Source organism: Mesocricetus auratus, unplaced genomic scaffold (genome assembly GCF_017639785.1).
Source record: "Mesocricetus auratus isolate SY011 unplaced genomic scaffold, BCM_Maur_2.0 Super-Scaffold_100051, whole genome shotgun sequence".
Taxonomy (NCBI): domain Eukaryota; kingdom Metazoa; phylum Chordata; class Mammalia; order Rodentia; family Cricetidae; genus Mesocricetus; species Mesocricetus auratus.
Window position 1 is genome coordinate 3,427,281 of NW_024429228.1, and position 16,704 is coordinate 3,443,984.

The following is a 16,704-nucleotide window of genomic DNA, read 5'->3' on the forward strand; positions in this document are numbered from 1 at the left end:
CAGCCTCCCACACCTACACTTCTGGGCCAGCTCTACTGGGTTGCCCAGGGGAGTTGTAGGGGCCACTCTCCCAAGGGCTGCAGCTGATGAGGGGCAGGAACAGCTCTCACCACACCCACCTCAGGTATTGATGGGTGGGTGTGGCGGGGGGAGGGGGGAGGGAGGAGGGCATCTCTTCCCCGCCCATGCCACCATATGACAGATGCAAAATGGGGACAGCTCTCCTTGTTCACAACTTCAGGGCTGGCTCACCCACACCTTCTGCCAACAGGGTCAGCTCTACTGTGCTGCCCCAGTGAGGTGCAGGGCCAGCTCTCCTGAGTGTTGCTGCTGGTGGCAGGCAGGGCCAGCTCTCCTGCTCAGGTGTCCATGGAAGGGGAAGGGGGAAGTTTTTAGGGTTGGCTCACCTGCGCCTTCATCAGCAGGGCCGGCTCCACTGTGCTGCCCAGATGAGGTACAGGGCCCGCCTTCCCAAGTGTTTTAGCTGGTAAAGGAGTCAGTTCCCCCAGCCAGCTGGAGGCTGTAGGGGGCGAAAAGGAGGACATCTTTCCCTGGCTCCCACCACCACAACAGAGATGGGGGAGGCGGTACCAGCTATCTGTCTTTGTTTTTAAAAGACATCCAGAAAGCATAGTTATACTTTGGGTAGGGGACTGTATTTACACAAGTAGTCATTTAGACGAAGCTCTGTTTAATGAAGATCTTTTCAGTTCATTGAGCACTTTTAGATCAGGATACCTACAATACTTAAGCTATTCTGCAAACCAGGAATGTAGTGTTAGCTGTTGCTGAGTCTCCGGTGTCTCATACAGTATGTTCTACAGCAGATATTTAGAGATATGACTTGTTCTTATAGAAAATTATGCTGCTCATCTCTTCTGAAGCTATGTCTTCCTGCCTGGACCTCACATCCCTTCCTATCACTGCCTGCCCTCCTTGGCTTGTCTCCTGTCAGTGGCCCTGAGCTGCCCTGTCCTCCCAGGAAGGAGGGGCTGGGGTGTTGCCACCACCACTGACACACTGCTCCTTGCTGAGGAGTCCTATGCGTGCAACACATCAGGAGAAACCGACATCTGTGGATCTGCATGGAGATGCTTGAGTGTGTATCCTGACAGGATTACCAGAACAGAGTTCTCAGGTAAATTTGAATCGTGGACCAACAATAAATAATCATTTATGGCTAGTATTTTAAATATGGTACAAGCATTGTTTGGCCTTTTTTTTTCCCTAATGTGTTAACCCAAATGAAGGGAATAATTTGACCAAGGAGATACAACATAACATTGAGCTAGTAAATACACTATCCATCCATTTCCTCCAGGTGGAATGTTCCAATGTATGATTCAGCAGACCTTCGTGGCAACACCCTATAAAACCAAGCAATTAACTATACATGTTCAAAAGCCACGACAAGTTTAGTAACATCTATTTTTCCCTTTCTCTGCCCAGGAATAACAGTCCCAAATAAAGTGATGATTGCTGTGTGTTTTTGGAAGGCTCAGGAAACAGACTAACACATGTGGAATTGTTAAATGGCAAATTAGGTATGGAATAAATTATTTTTGCAGTTTTAGGCATAAGACCCTTCAGGCTCAAAATCCAGATGTGCTGAGCGACCCAATGACAGATTCATACTGATCGAATGTATAGTAATAGATATTAAATTAGCATAGCAATTTACTGACACTGAAAAATAGCAGTGTCTTACAGGTGATAATACCAACATGACTTTCACTAGACATAGTGTATTCTTCAGTCTGCTCATAAGAATTCAGATTTTAGCTTAAAAGATGCTGGGATTTATTATGGACTGAATTGTGTCTTCCAAAATTTGTATGCTGAAGTCCTAACCCCCCACTACCTCGGAACATGACTGTACTTGGAGATTGGTGTTTAAAGAGATAATTGGGGTGAGATCAAATGGATGAGTCTTAATCCAATATGACTGACACCCTTTTGAGGTTAGAATGCAGGCTTTAACAGGGAAAAACCACGCGAAGGAAAGGGAGGAAAAGGGCAAGCCAAGAAGAAAATGCTAGACAAAACCTTGGTCTTGGTCTTCCAGCCGCCAGAACTGTGAGAAAATCTCACCTGACCCGTGCCATTTATTACTGCAAACTTTAATAACTAATACAAGGGCCATGAACCAAAACAAGTGCAAGTACTCATACGATGTGAGTAACTAATGGGGCTAGCGTCCATGTGTCTGGTGAATCCCACTTTACAGCAGAGACGCATATCATGCGAACCCAATACATGATTGATATTTCTAAATGCTCAGGGACTTTTTCATTTCATAGCAATACTCCTGTATCAAAAAAAAGCAAAATTAGAGGGTTGATCACTTACTTCATTTGTCCAGTACACACGAACAGTTTCCGCAACTTCTCCTCGCAATCTGGATTACTGTTGATACATGGTTTATATGAGAAACTGACTTCAGGGGGTGGCTGCTCCATTAGTCCTTCCTGTTCTATTTCTTATGTCTAAAATTTGCATGAGTGGTTCTGTCAAAGAGAGATGGATTACTTTTTAGGCTTACAACAGTAAGTCAATCTGAAAGACTATTTAAAACACAGAAGTAAATTAAACTCCAACTTTATATGTATTTCTTCTGTTATAAATTTCCCTAAAGCTAACACCCTTACATTAGTAATATTTTATATGCAATGAAATTTACTTAAAGCAAACTACTCTGTCTCTGTAAGTAATAATGTTTGTTTGAACACTTAAAACATATAGCATTAGTTTAGAGAGAATTAAATTCATACATGTTTTAAAGTACTTAGAAAATATTCTTAATTCATGATGAATAATTGCAATTTTGCTAACTTGATAATTAGGCAGGGTGCAAACAAAATCAGAAGAACCATATTAACATGCTATTTGTTTAAGTATATACTTTCATTATTACTTGTAAATGTACAAACTGTAAGAAGATTGATATATTAAAACTTCATCTTACATCTACAATGCTTCTAAGAAAATAATTCATATGTTCATGATGTTACATTCTTCAGGATTGACCACGTATTGAAACATTTGTATTTCCTAGGTAGAACTTATTTCTCATATTTCTCTATTATCTTTTGTTGAAGTAAGTGGACATCTCAATAGCCCCTTCATCCATCTGTGCCTGCATTCCTAAAAACAAGTATCAATGAATAATAAAGTGAAACCCACACAACTTAAACCGTTGAACCTCTAAAAACCTTAAATCTTGGTGCACTTCTAGGGAGAAAATAAAACAAATATTGTCACTAAGACAATTGGCTAATAAAATAATCCAAATCAGTCTCCCACCTTTTGAGATGTCTAAGACTGATAAAACTACCCCAAAACAAAAATGATGAAAACACACACAATGTGCTTCTCAATTTTTTTGTGTACACTTGTTAAAAAGGGAATTCTGATTCAATATTTACACCAAGAGATCCAAAATTCTACATTTCTGACAAGCCTCTATGAATGGCCTTCGTTAGGAAGACCAAGGTACCCACTTTGAATAGCAAGGATCTGGAATATTTACTTTGAATAATTGACAAAATGCTTTAATTTTACCTTAAATCAAAATCTAAAAATAATTTGTAATTCTTGACATTTTAATGGGCATTTATATAGTACCTAGTTTGATCTTGACAAGGAGGACCAAAAGTGTGGTCTTCAGACCAGAGGCATCAGCGTCACCTTGAACAAGCAATGCTAACCCAAGCGATGAGCCTACATCGCCAGCGGCATTTCACGTGCTGAGGACACAGAGCCACAACCTCTCTCAACATTCCACAGGCCTGAGTGTTGGCTACAAATCTCAGTAAGATAATTGTCCTTGATTTTAAGAGTCCCAGTAACATAACATGGTTGGGCTGCTTCATCAGTAAATACCACTAACTATGAAAAAAAAAGCATACCACACACAATGTGGAAGTAAAGGTTTCCTCTCAAAGGCCAGTGCATAGGGAGTTAGCCATCTGAAGATGGTGGCGTGCATAATTAGTGCTGCATCCCGAGAGCCCAAGGTGATAGAAGACTAAGCATAAGGTTGCTTCTCAACCTGCCAATGAATAAAATACATGCTACCGTGGGCGGGCAGGGGGTGGGGACAAATTACAAAGGCGGATGTTGGCTTGCCAGGAAGGAGAACCCACCCGGTGAAGAATTTCAGTGTTTTTCTCTGGTTGCAAAACTTGAACTTCTCACCCCAGGCAATGCCAGACGCCCAACACCAGGGCTTCCAGCATTCTAGACAACCACTCTGCTGCCAGAAATCTTTCCAACGTTTGTCTGTCAAGTTAGGCCACTAAAGTGCAAAAGAGGTTAAAAAACAAAAAACTAACTCGGAATCTAGGCTAATTGACTGGTCCTATCCCCGGAGAAAGGTTAAGTGGTCGGCTTTCAACACTGTTCCCATCACATGCCTCCGAATGTAGCTCACTCCCAGCTCTTACTCCTCCGCCCCACACGGACACTCATCAAGCCAGGGCCACCGCCACCAGACTGAAACTCTAGGTGCATACCGCAATCCCAGTCGCCGGTCCCCTTTGTCTCCCTGCCGCACAGCGGCAGGCCGTCTTTTGGCCAATTTTGGCTCTCCCAGCTTCCGTAGGCCCCGCCCCCTAGCAACGCTCGGGCTTGTGTTAGCAACTGGAGCGGCGCCGGGCTCCCTGGCCGGCGTGTGGCCGGTGCAGCGGCTGCAGGTCAGCTGCTGCGTTGCCGAGGCGGGGCCCACGGCCCGGCTTTCGGGGCCTGTCGCCTCCCTAGCTCCGGCAGGGCTCGCGGCTCGCACCCGGGGCCATGTCCTCCCTGGAGGCCGCGGCCACGGCGGACGGCGCCGAGGCCGGCAGCAGGACCAAGTCCATCAGTCCCCGCACGATCCCGGTGGTCGGGGTGGTGACCCCGCACGAGGATGTGCAGGTACCGCCGGGAAGGAGCGGGGAAGGGCTCCGGGACAGCCGGGTGGAAGCCCGGGCCGGAGTGACGCAGACACGGGGGAGCGGAGCTGGTCCCCGCGGGGCTGTGTGGCTGGCCGCGAGGGGGGCTGGCTGTCGTCAGCCGACCTGCCTGGGGACTCTAGCTGCGTGGTCCGCCCGGAGAGACTGACCGCTCCTGGCCGCGTGGCCGCGACAGGAAGGAACCGTGCTTAGGGACGTGTGATTCGATAACCGGATCACCGTTTGTGACTGATGGGGTTTGTTTGTGTGTTTTTGTTTTTGTTTTTGTTTTTGTCTGTAGATGCGGGTTTGAATTTCCTTCCGCTGAAACGTGTGTTCACACTGCTGTTGCAGAGTCGGGGGCAGAACTGGTTTTCATTTTCGCGTTTGTATTTGGTCTCGGGTTTTGCTTTTATCACAGACGCAACGCCGAGCTTTTAGAGTTGGGTTAGGGGATCCTCTGCCTTGTCCCACAGTGTGTGTGTGTGTGTTTGGGGGTTGGGGAGGGCTCTGTGGGAATTCCTGTTGGGGCTTCACGAGTCTCAAGCTACGTCAGGAACTACGTCTCCTGCGTTCGCATCCCGGAGCCTTGGAGAGTTACTTGGGAGCAGCCAGTTGACCGGGGACCTCTGTGGGAATTGGATTGAGGTCTCTGAGGACAGTCATGCATTTACACAACAGCCCGCAGAGCACATGGCTTTTACATAAAGAGAGGGTGCCAGGGGGCTTTACCTCATCGGTTTTGTGGAGGTATTCCCGTACAGGAGCAGAGACGTGTAAGCCACCACAGGGCTCTCCACTCTCTGGGCTACGAGGAGGCTCAATGTTGCCAATGTATTCCTAGGCACTGAGCACTGAGAACTAGGTGAGTTCGACTCAGTGGTGTCTTTGGGGAAAGATTACAGACAAACGGGCTTACAAAGAGAAATACTTCCTATGGATTATTGCAAAAAAAAAGTGCAATTTAGGAAGTAACATACCTGTATGTGTCTTTGTGCGTGCGTGTGTGTGTGTGTGTGTGTGTGTCTGTCTGTCTGTCTGTCTGTCTGTCTCTCCCTCTATGAGTGTTCACATTTTTAGAAACTACTTTGAGGGCGGAAAAGGCAATTTCTATGCAAATAAATGGAATAGAAAACAATTTAGAATTAGAAATCTCAGTGATCTCTCACTCATCTTGAATTTTTGTTACTTTTACATTTCTTCCTCTTCCTCTTCCTCCTTCTCCTCCTTTTGGTTGTTCAACACATAGTTTCTCCATGTAGCCCTGGGTGTCCTGGAACCTGCTCTGTAGACCAGGCTGGTGGCAAACTCACAGACATACACCTGCCTCTAACTCCGGGGTGCTGGGATTAAAGGCGTGTGCCGCCACAGCCTGGCCTGCCCCTCGGTTTCTTCACTCCCTGTGAAGCCTGGTGTTCCTAGTAATACTTCAGATGATAACCTTCAGCTCTCTGCTCAAGTCAGCAGAGAAAGACCTTTGGATGCTTAATATTTCCAGTCCTCACATTAAGCTTATCGCCATGGACACTGGCACTATCATATCTCCACCACTGTCAGAACATGCCTTGATTTCACGGTCCTACAAGCTGTGCTCTGTCTGTTGACTACAAGCAAAAGTGGGCTGTTTTGAAAGGACTAGAAATAATAAGCATCCAAAGGTGTGTTTAGGGGCATTGGGGCCGGTGTGGATGCCACCGTGCCTGTGTGGAGGTCAGAGGACAGCTTGCAGGAGCGCGCGCGCGTGCATGTGTGCGCGCGCGCATGCATGCGTGAGTGTTTAGGGGCATTGGAGCCGGTGTGGATGCCACCGTCCCTGTGTGGAGGTCAGAGGACAGCTTGCAGGAGCTAGCTATCTTGTGCCACCAGGTGGGTCCCTGGTACTGAACTCGTGATCGGAGTTGGCAGCAAGTGTCTTTCACATTAAACCATCTCTCCAACCCTGTTCTGAACACTTTAAAGCACACCCTTCACTTATACAGTGGTTAGCATTTGTCAGCATTACTTGGAAGGTCTCTGCAGGAGGCAAGAGTTATGGAAAGTGCTCTCCAAACCTCCACAGGCCATCTTCCTAACCTCAGAATGGCATTAGGGAAAATGTAGAGGGTAAATTTGAAACCAGTCTTGAACAGGGAAAACAGTGGTGTAAGAATCTAGGATTTTAATTTGTATGATTTTACTTTGTTGTGATTTTCATAGATATGCTACTTGAGCATTCTAATTTAATTTTTCCTGTGTAAGAATTTTGACTATGCCCACAAGAATGATCCTTGAAGCTTTAAGAAAACTATCATTTTTTTCAGATTTCCAAACAATAAAACCCTACTAGAATTTAGTGATCAGTTTTTAATTATTTATTTCGCTTGGTGGAGTTGCTTTCCTTTTTTTAAAATTGATTTTTTATGGGTTTCATATCATGCATCCTGATCCCATTCATCTCCAAATCCCTTCATATCCACCCTCTACTCTAGCAATCTCCCCCACAAAATAAAATTTAAAAGAAATCTAAAAAAAAATCCAAACTAGCTAACATACAGAAAAAGTCTTGTGTTCTTCATCTGCCTTTTTCCTACAATCATTAGGAAAGATTTGCAAGGCATTTAGCACCATGGCTATCAGTCATATTGTAAGGATCCATGTGGTCTTATTGATGATCTAATCATGACAGCTATCCTTTCTATTTTTTATTCTTATTAAACTCTGATGATGTTTACAAGATAACTAAGCCTTGTGAGGTTTGGTGCTGTGGGGTTATTTTTCTAGAAATAGTTCCAGTGCTTTTGGCTCTGTTCATCTACTGGAAGGTAGGGACATTGGGCAGTAAAGATAAAGCCCTTGTTTTCCGAGGAAGGAGATAGAAGAGCAATGCAGTTTTCCTTGCTCGAATGGAACTCAGGAGCACGTAGCTGATTACCCTTTGTCTATTTCAGATCTAGTTTAATGCCCACCTCGTTCTAAAGAATTACACATCCCCCTTAGAACAGACCTTCTTAGACTCCGTGTGTGCATGAAGAACCCGGGATCTTATGAAGTGCAGACTGGATTCTGCAGTTCTGGGCTGCATCTTGGTTTCTCCTTTCCTAGCAGATTTCCAGGTAATGCTGGTGCTGCACGTTAGGTGAAGGACCCATTTCCTGTTCTGAGTAGCAACTCTGTGCATCATACTAGCAGGATGGTATAAACAGCGATACGGAGTTTCATAACTAATTCCTGGAAAGCTTGCCAGAAATAGTTTCCTGTGTTTGCACTAATAAAACAATAACAATGAAACACAATTCCAGCCCTCCCCCAACCAGATCAGATAATGTTCTAAAGAGTAAGCGGCTGCAAGTGGCACTTCAAAAGACTTGCTGGGTCTCCTTTTCTCTCTCTCCACAGAGCATCAGTCCCAGATTGTCAGTCCTTTTCGCCTGTCCATTGGCTCCCATTTATTCTCTGCCTGATCTGTTGTCATGAGGTGGCATTTCACACTTAGTTATGTGTCTTCCTCCCCAGACACACCTTCAGTTCCTTTCAGAATACTGTTGCTTACCACAACAAATAAAATTGCCTTGAAATGGTCCCCAAACCTAGATGGCCATCAAAATCTTCTGGGGAGCTTTTGGGAAATATCTGGGCCCTACTGCATGTTTAGTCAGATATAACCACCAGTGTGGAGCCTTAAAGTGTTCCCTCAACCCCCACTGAAGCACCAGAACCCTGAGCTGCTGCTGTCTAAGCTCAATGCTGGCCCTGGGAAGCCTGGGTTCCATTTCTCTACATATATCTGATGCACTGTTTAACTTCACCTCCACGAGGGCAGAATCTTACTTGTCTTTTTCTGCAGTATTTTTAGTGTGATGCCCAGTGCAATACCTAAACACATAGGAGCTGATCTTCTCTTCTTGTGGATTTCTGTAACGTTAGCCTATCTTCAGGTCCCACATTTCTTCTACTAGACGTGTTTTCTGTTCATTTTCATCCTCATTTGTCTATCTCTATAGGAGTGGAACAGTTCTAGCTTTGGATCCTGCAACTTCTTATGTAGTTATAGCTTATTTTATGTTTGTCATTGCTTCATTTTTAGATGATTTCCATTAGATTATATCCTCACGGGTAGGAAATGTATCTTCATCGTTTCCTGCCTTTCCCTGAGCTCCTTTCCTCTTGGTTCAGAGGAGATGCTTAAGTCCTAGCTTATATGCTCCCTGTACTCCAATCACTGTGACCTTCGGCTCTTCAAGCTTGCCAAGAGTTTTCACTTTCTGTGTCCCCTGCATGAACATTATCCCTTCCTTCGTCACAGCTTGCTCTCTCACCTCCTCGAAGACTTTGCTGAAATGGCACTTGCTGAGAATCAGCCCTTTGCTAACTACCGAGTGTGAAATTATACTTCTCAAGCAAGGCAGTGCTTTGTAACCGTTTAATTTTCTCTAGAAGATTGTCATCATACCCTATACTATAGAACTTACTGACTTAATGCCCTCCGTAGCATATAGCTTATGCCTGTTTAGCACCTAGATAAATACCTGACACAGTGTGGAGGCTCAACATTGTGCTTGTGATTAGTTGTCTAATTTACCCCAAACTTCCAGTTACTACTACACTGAACCCATGATTCAGAAGCCTATGCCCAGGCTTCATCAGGTGTCTCGGTGCTTACACCATACTGCAGGTGAAATATAATAAGCATTGTTATTCAACATGGGAAATAGGCCGGGTGGTAGTAGCACACCTTTAATCCCAGCACCCGGGAGGCAGAGGCAGGTGGATCTCTGAGTTCAAAGCCAGCCTGGTCTGTTGCACAAAGAAAACCTGTATCAAAAAAAAACTTCCTGATTACCAAACTGTTTGTTAATGGTAAATTTAACAATTTAACAGTCACAGTTAACAATTGGGAGATTTTCCAAGGCCCCACCCCTGGATGAGGAGCTACTGGCTATTGATGGGATTTAGAGTCACTTTTCTCTGAGGGGTGGCCCCTGGCAGGTGGCCCATGCCTGATTTAGTAACCTCACAGCTTGTTCGTACATGTGGGTGGCTTTAGATGGACTCAGCAGGTTATAAAAATAAGAGAACTGGAAGCAGGAAGGAGGTTACCGTGGGGAAATGAGGGCTGGGAAGGTGGAGAGAGGGAGTGGGTGCATATACCAGTAAGATGCACTGTATGAAAATTTCAAAGAACGTGTGCGTGCTTGACTTGATTTCTTTATGACCCTGGGGTGGAATAATAAGAGCTGTGTGTTTCTAGGGCATTTTCAAGTCTATGGACCTTAACCGCATCATCAAACTGCTCGAAGAGAATGATAAGGTGAGTAACAGTGGAAAAGTTACTTCTCTATATCACTTAGAAACTCATATTCCCCTGAACAAGAATAGACATTCCCTCTAATGTAAATATTGTTTGTCTCTTTTGTTGAAAACGTTTCCCACACGAATGTTTTATATCCAAGGAATTTAAAGTTAGTATGAGAACCAATCATAAGAGGGTCAAACCTAACCGTGTTGTCTATAATCAGAGGACCAGCAAGAACAAAGAAAGGACTCTCTGGGGTTAATACCTTAAGAGTAGAGAAAGAGCCACATATCCTGTGCTAAAATGCTTGCCAAGTAGGACTACAGAGGAGATATTGGAGCATAGGGACACTGAAGAACCATCGAAAATTTCTGAGTCAAGACATGCAAACAGATTTATACATAGACATAGATGATTTGTTCTGAGAAAATGAGAATGCAAAGAAAATAACTTTTTATAAGACTCAAAATGTATTGGGAAAAGATATAGTAACTGTGTAAGCATACATGTTCACACACATCACTCTCCTATGGTTGCCCAGGTATTGGTAAGTGCCTCAGAGCTAGCACTCACTGTGGAATTACCTGTAGTCATTTTCAAAGATGAATGCATATTTTTAAATCATAGAAAATAGATTGACTCAGGTATAGTCACCAAAACAAAGTAACAGCCTCTGATTAGTAAACAAAAACATCTAGCTATTGCTTTAACATTTTTAGTCTCCACTTTTTTTAGAGAAAGAAAATAACCACCAAGAGTAATTTATCTTTTGATGACTGGTTTTTGTGAAGTTTAAGTGTTTAGATTGCAAGTATATCCACATTTTAAAAACCCACAACTATGTAGAGTTCCTATTAGTTGTTTTTGTTTTTGAAGGAAGAGTTAGAACAGTTTAATTTGAAAGACGGTAGAGGCAGGCAAGATAGCTTACTAGGTAAAGGCATTTGCTATCAAACCTGACTACTTGATTTCAATGCCCAGAACCCAATGGTGGAAGGAGAGAACAAACCCCTGAATGTTGTCCACTGATGTCCTCAATGTGTGCCATACAATGTACACACACACACAATAAGTAAGTGTGAGATAAGAGGAGAACAGAGAACACATATTAGGGTTTTGTTTTTAGTTGACACACGAGTTTTGAAAACACATTACTGTGTAGTGGCATATTAGCTATACCAAAAGTCTATGATTCAGTGAACTTCTATACAGTCAGAGTTGACATTCAGAACAGAAGCTGTGAAGTTTCACATAACATTTTGTTTCAGTTTTTAGCATATTTTATGCATTTAGTCATAACCAAAGCAAAAAGTCTATTACAAACTACTAGAAAAAGTTTGCTTTATTTCCTCTTTGATAACGCATATCCATTACTGAATTCATTTCTTCCTTACCCTCTTATATTTAGCCTTTCTTGTTCTCTTTTCTTTATGTGATACTGTATCCATTTGCTTTTTATGTAAGAATTACTTGGTACTTTTAATCTGTTTATGCACTGAATAAAAATTTTAAAACCTTAACCAATTTAATGGCACAAGTGAACTAACAGACCATTTGTTTTAGGATGACTTAGAAGAAAAACAACTTAATAGTGTCACAAAACTGGTACAATATTATCAGAATGGATTTGTATCCTTTATGTATGTATGTGCATGTTCATTTGATTCATCTGGAAACACTAGAAAGTGTTAACAAGGTATCACAAACCAGGTAAGTTTATATCTGATAGTCTTATAGACCAGAAGAGACCAGAAGCCCAGAGTTCATCTTACTTGGCTAGGGTCAAAGTGTCAGCAGGGACTGGCACTCCCGAGGATTCAGGAGGGAGGTGGGGGTCCATTTCCTTGACTTTCCTACCTCCTACAGGCTCCCTGCAGACCGCTGGCTCATGAACTGGCGCCTCCCAGTGGCATCACTCTCACCTCTGCTGCATTATAGCATCTCAAACCCCTGCCTCTTGCACTCCTGTCTCCCATGTCCCCTTCTAAGGATCCTCATGGTTACAACTGAGCCTGTCTGGGTAATCTAGTATGACATTCCTGTCCTCATTTGCTTTTGTTTTCTATGATAAGAATGCCGTGACTAACAAAGCCATTGGGGATCAATGGGTTTATTTAGATTAAAGTTTACAGTCCATCATGGAAGGAAGTCGGGCAGGAACTCAAGGCAGAAAGCTGGAGGCAGATCATGAAGGAATACTGCTTACTGGCTTGCTTCCGTGGCTTGCTACCTTTTTTGTGCAACTTAGGACCCACACTTAGAGGTGGCATCACCCACCGTGGATTAGTCAAGAAAATGTCACACAGACTTGCCTACTGGCTAGTTTATGGAGGCAATTCCTTAGTTGGGGTTCCTTCTTCCCAGAGGACCCTATCTTGTGTCAAGCTGACAAAAACTAACTAGGACAACTTCTTTTTAAGATCCTTACCTACATTTGAAAGTCTGTTTACCATTTAAGGTAGCCTCTTCAAAGGTTCTCGAGATATGAGTATCATTGAGGAGGCCATCATTCTCTCCATTGTATTGTTATTATCTATGGATAATGTCAATTCCTATAGATTCGAAGGCTATTAATATGGTTAGAAGGGTCAAGTCAGTCTTACTTCTGCCAGTATGCATAGTGAGTTTCACCTTGATTACCATCTTACTGTTTCTTTCCTTAAATAAAATAGGAATGATCCCACCTCATTAGGTTATTAAGAAGATAATGAGATAATAGCTCCTTATCACAACAGGTAGAAACCAGTGTTCAAACCTTAACACTATCTGTTTGTGTGTAATAACCAATTTAATGCTGGTGTCTATTTTTTTTTCGGTTTTACGAGACAGGGTTTCTCTGAATTGTTTTAGAGGCTGTCGGTCCAGCCTGGCCTCGAACTCACAGAGATCCGCCTGCCTCTGCCTCCCGAGTGCTGGGATTAAAGGCGTGCACCACCACCGCCTGGCTTATTTTTTTTTAATTTTGTATATAGACGATTTGCAAAGTATAACAGCAGTTTCATAATTATACTAGATTGTTACACATGTCTTGAAATGTCTGCTCTCAAGCCAGGTGTGGTGACTCATACCTATAACGTCAGCACTTAGAAGGTAGAGAATCAAGAAGCCAAAGTCAGCCTCCATACATAGTAAGTGCGAGGACAGCCTGGGCTAAATGACACCCTGCTTCAAAAGCTTTCTTTTTCTGACCTTATCTGTCATAGACTTGTAACATAGAACTCCAGAGCAAATGTCCATAGACGCCACTTCGGGTAGAAATGAACTGACTCTTTGCTGACAGTTGTCTGATTTTGGTCTAAAGATATCCATCTAATAATAACTTGTTCCGGCCCAAAGCATCTTAAGCCTTCCACTAAGAGATGTGTACACATCATATAAGTATTTTCTTTGTAGTCGCCTTGTTTTATGAGGATATCTGTTAGAGCAGTCTGAGATCTTGTGTATATTAAGTACTACTTATTGGTACCGAGGAAATTCTACTAGAAAGTGATTTTTTTCCTTGTTTAATTTGGCAACTCAGCACCTCCATCATTGTTTTTCCTTAGGGGTAGACAGTTGGTAGCAAGTAACTCTATTTCTGAACACTTTAATAGGATGGCTTTAGGTGTTGTAAGACTTTAAATTAGGGAGTATCACCTCCCTAGGAAATTGTTATGAGACTTTTCCTGCGGTGATGTGAACACATTCCTATTTACTTAGATATCACTGATAACAGACCAAAGGAATGATACTACCTAGGCTAGCTTAGTGAAGCACCTACATAGCACTGATGACAGATCAAAGGAATGGTTCTACCTAGTCTAGCTTAGTGACCCAGTGAGTCTGTTGTGGGTACTTGCAGAAGTAGGCACCAGCAGTTGCTTACCAGGATAGATGGCTCAGAGGCAGCTGCCACACTGAAATGCCCACCCCATCTTGAGTGATGACTCATAAAGCTTCATCGTTGAAGCTTCCTGAATAGCTTGCAGGCAGCTTGCCAGTTACAGAATCTCCAATTCCCAGCAGTTATGTAGCTGTAATGCAAAGTAGGAGAGGGACTTTATGAATCTTGGAAGTTTCTGCTTTTTTTTTTTTTTTTGGTTTTTACGAGACAGGGTTTCTCTGTGTTGTTTTAGAGGCTGTCGGTCCAGCCCAGCCTCGAACTCACAGAGATCCACCTGCCTCTGCCTCCCGAGTGCTGGGATTAAAGGCGTGTGCCACCACCGCCCGGCAAGTTTCTGCTTTCTAAAAATTGTTTAGTTTATTTCCTGAGTCTTAGGAACCTCTGTCCTTTTTCTAGGAGAGAATGCTTCAATTAGAAGGAAATTTCTACATGGCATTGCACCCCTTCCTCTAGCTCTTATGGTCTTGCTGCCTTCCCTTCTGCATTTTTCCCTGCGCCTTGGAGAGGGTGATACAGATGTTTGATTAGTTTCCTTCATCTGCTGCAGAGTATTGAGCAACTATGCCTGAGCAATAGTCAAGTGATCCCAGAAGTTTGATGTTTTATGAGTCTCTGAAGTACAACACCTAATGCAAAAGAAAGTTTCCCTTTTTGACTGAAGCTGACATCTACGGGCATAATCAGAAGTGTTTAGAAGGTGATTTAACAAGCAGATTCCATCTATTTAACAAGACAGTAGTAGTTTTATCCCCCATTGAAACCTCTGACCTCTTCAGCCATGGGCTTTCTACTTGGCTGTCAGTTCCCAATGTGGATCTCTTCTATGGAGGAGGCCTTAAAAAGAAACAGAAGCTGGTTGCATCCATAACAGCTGTGCCCCTATTGCGTTAATGAGTGTATTTTCCACAGAATGTTGGTATTGTAGTACTTGCAGTGTGTATAGCTAGGGAGGACTGTTGACAACAGTTCTCCTTTTGCAACCTACATAGTGCCTCTGGCACTACAAAAGCAAGCTAGTAGGGAGAAAGTTTCCAGTTTAGTCTCAGTTTGATTTCTTCATGTCCTGTGACCAAAGCATATAGTATCCTCAACAATAGGGACTTGCTCTTTAATTCTTGCATGCAAGCAGCAGCAGTGGCAATAGCTTTTATGGTTTTGGGCACTTTGGGAAATCTCCTTGGCCAATAACTCACAAGAAAGTAACCTACCCCTTCACTAGGTTTCATTTAATAACCTTATGACTTTGGGAAATGGCTTTTCTTTTCTTTCTCCTCTCTCTCTCTCTCTCTCTCTCTCTCTCTCTCACTCTCTCTCTCTCTCTCTGTGTGTGTGTGTGTGTGTGTGTTTTTCATCCTTTACATTCACTCAAAACAGTGTTCTGGATTATTTTAATTCTAATAATATGTTACATGTGAATGTTACATTAGCTATAGATAGACAAAAGTGAAAAGGGGACATATTCAATCATAATGGCTAACAGTTGTGATATGATCCAGGAGTTTCTTCCTTAATGGATTTACTTCCTATTCTTTCCTGGAAATTATTGTCTTGCCTGCTACCCAGTCCCATCTACAGCTTCAGTCAAAGTCTCTGTCTGGAGCCTGGAGCTGCCGCTGTTGCCTCTCCCTCAAGTCACCCAGGAGTATTGTTATAGGTTCAGGACAGGCAAATGATTTTTCCCCTAGTGTACTGTTTACAAGAGAGAACTGTACAGTTTAATCTGGAGGCGTAATTGTCTGCCTCCCGGAATAAGCTTAGTCTTTTTTCCCCCACTAGTTCAGAATCTATTCATCTACAACATGGCACATTTAATGAGACCATGAGTGAAACAACGAAATATATATATATATATATATACATATATATATATATATATATATATACACACACACACATTATCTCCTAACAGAGAAATATCTGAGTTTTAATTTTAATGATAGCTATTAGCTATTTTAAAATATTATTGGGGACTTTAAAATAGCAATAGATTGATTTGGAGTGGTGACACTTTTTGCAAGACAAATTCATCTGTATGACTACATCAGTCTTGATCATCTTCTTGTAGTATGGCGGGCTGCTGCTCTGAGATCAAGAAGGAAGGAAGGAGCTGCATGAGGACTGTAAGACATCTGCAGAGCTTTCCCTGCCAGCAAAGTTCACCTTCATTCAGTACAAGCTTAACCTTTTGCATCTTAGTTGTTTTATACCTTCTATGAACTTTTTTCAGATTTTAAGGCCTTCTAGGAGTTTACCAGCATAGAATTTAGCTTCTGTAAGTTTTCTGTTAGGAACTCTGGCTGGACACGAATCTTGCGACATTTGATCTGGAGTGACCTAGGTGTACTAGTTAGATCCTTTACCCTTAGTCTGCCTCTTCTTTCATCTCCTCCAGGGTTTGTTATTTTGTCTTTACAGCCTTGAGTAGCAGGCCAGACCCTACTAGTGTGCTGATGTAGGTCAGATTCACCAGGGCCTCGGCAAGATCGTATCATCTCTATAAACATAATCAGTAAGATCATATTCACCATAGGGCTCAGCAAGGCCTCACGAGGTCCCTCCTGAAACAGCCTTTCTAAAACATTAGTCATCAAACACGTTTCTACCTGGCCTGGTGACCTAGT

General features: G+C 43.0%; 1 protein-coding gene across 4 annotated transcripts in view; it reads left to right on the forward strand.

Annotated features, from left to right (window-relative positions):
* The first annotated feature begins 4,679 nt into the window (after positions 1-4,679).
* Positions 4,680-16,704, forward strand: part of Cfap69 (cilia and flagella associated protein 69) — a 62,341-nt gene continuing 50,316 nt past the window's right edge. For all 4 annotated transcript variants that reach the window (XR_005873264.1, XM_040735832.1, XM_040735834.1 and 1 more), the window contains exons 1-3: positions 4,680-4,911; positions 10,156-10,215; positions 11,764-11,829. Coding sequence is in view for 3 of the 4 variants with exons in the window: in XM_040735832.1 (XP_040591766.1) it covers positions 4,792-4,911; positions 10,156-10,215; positions 11,764-11,829 (246 nt within the window). In the remaining variant the exon portion in view is untranslated. The remainder of the gene's footprint in view (positions 4,912-10,155; positions 10,216-11,763; positions 11,830-16,704) is intronic.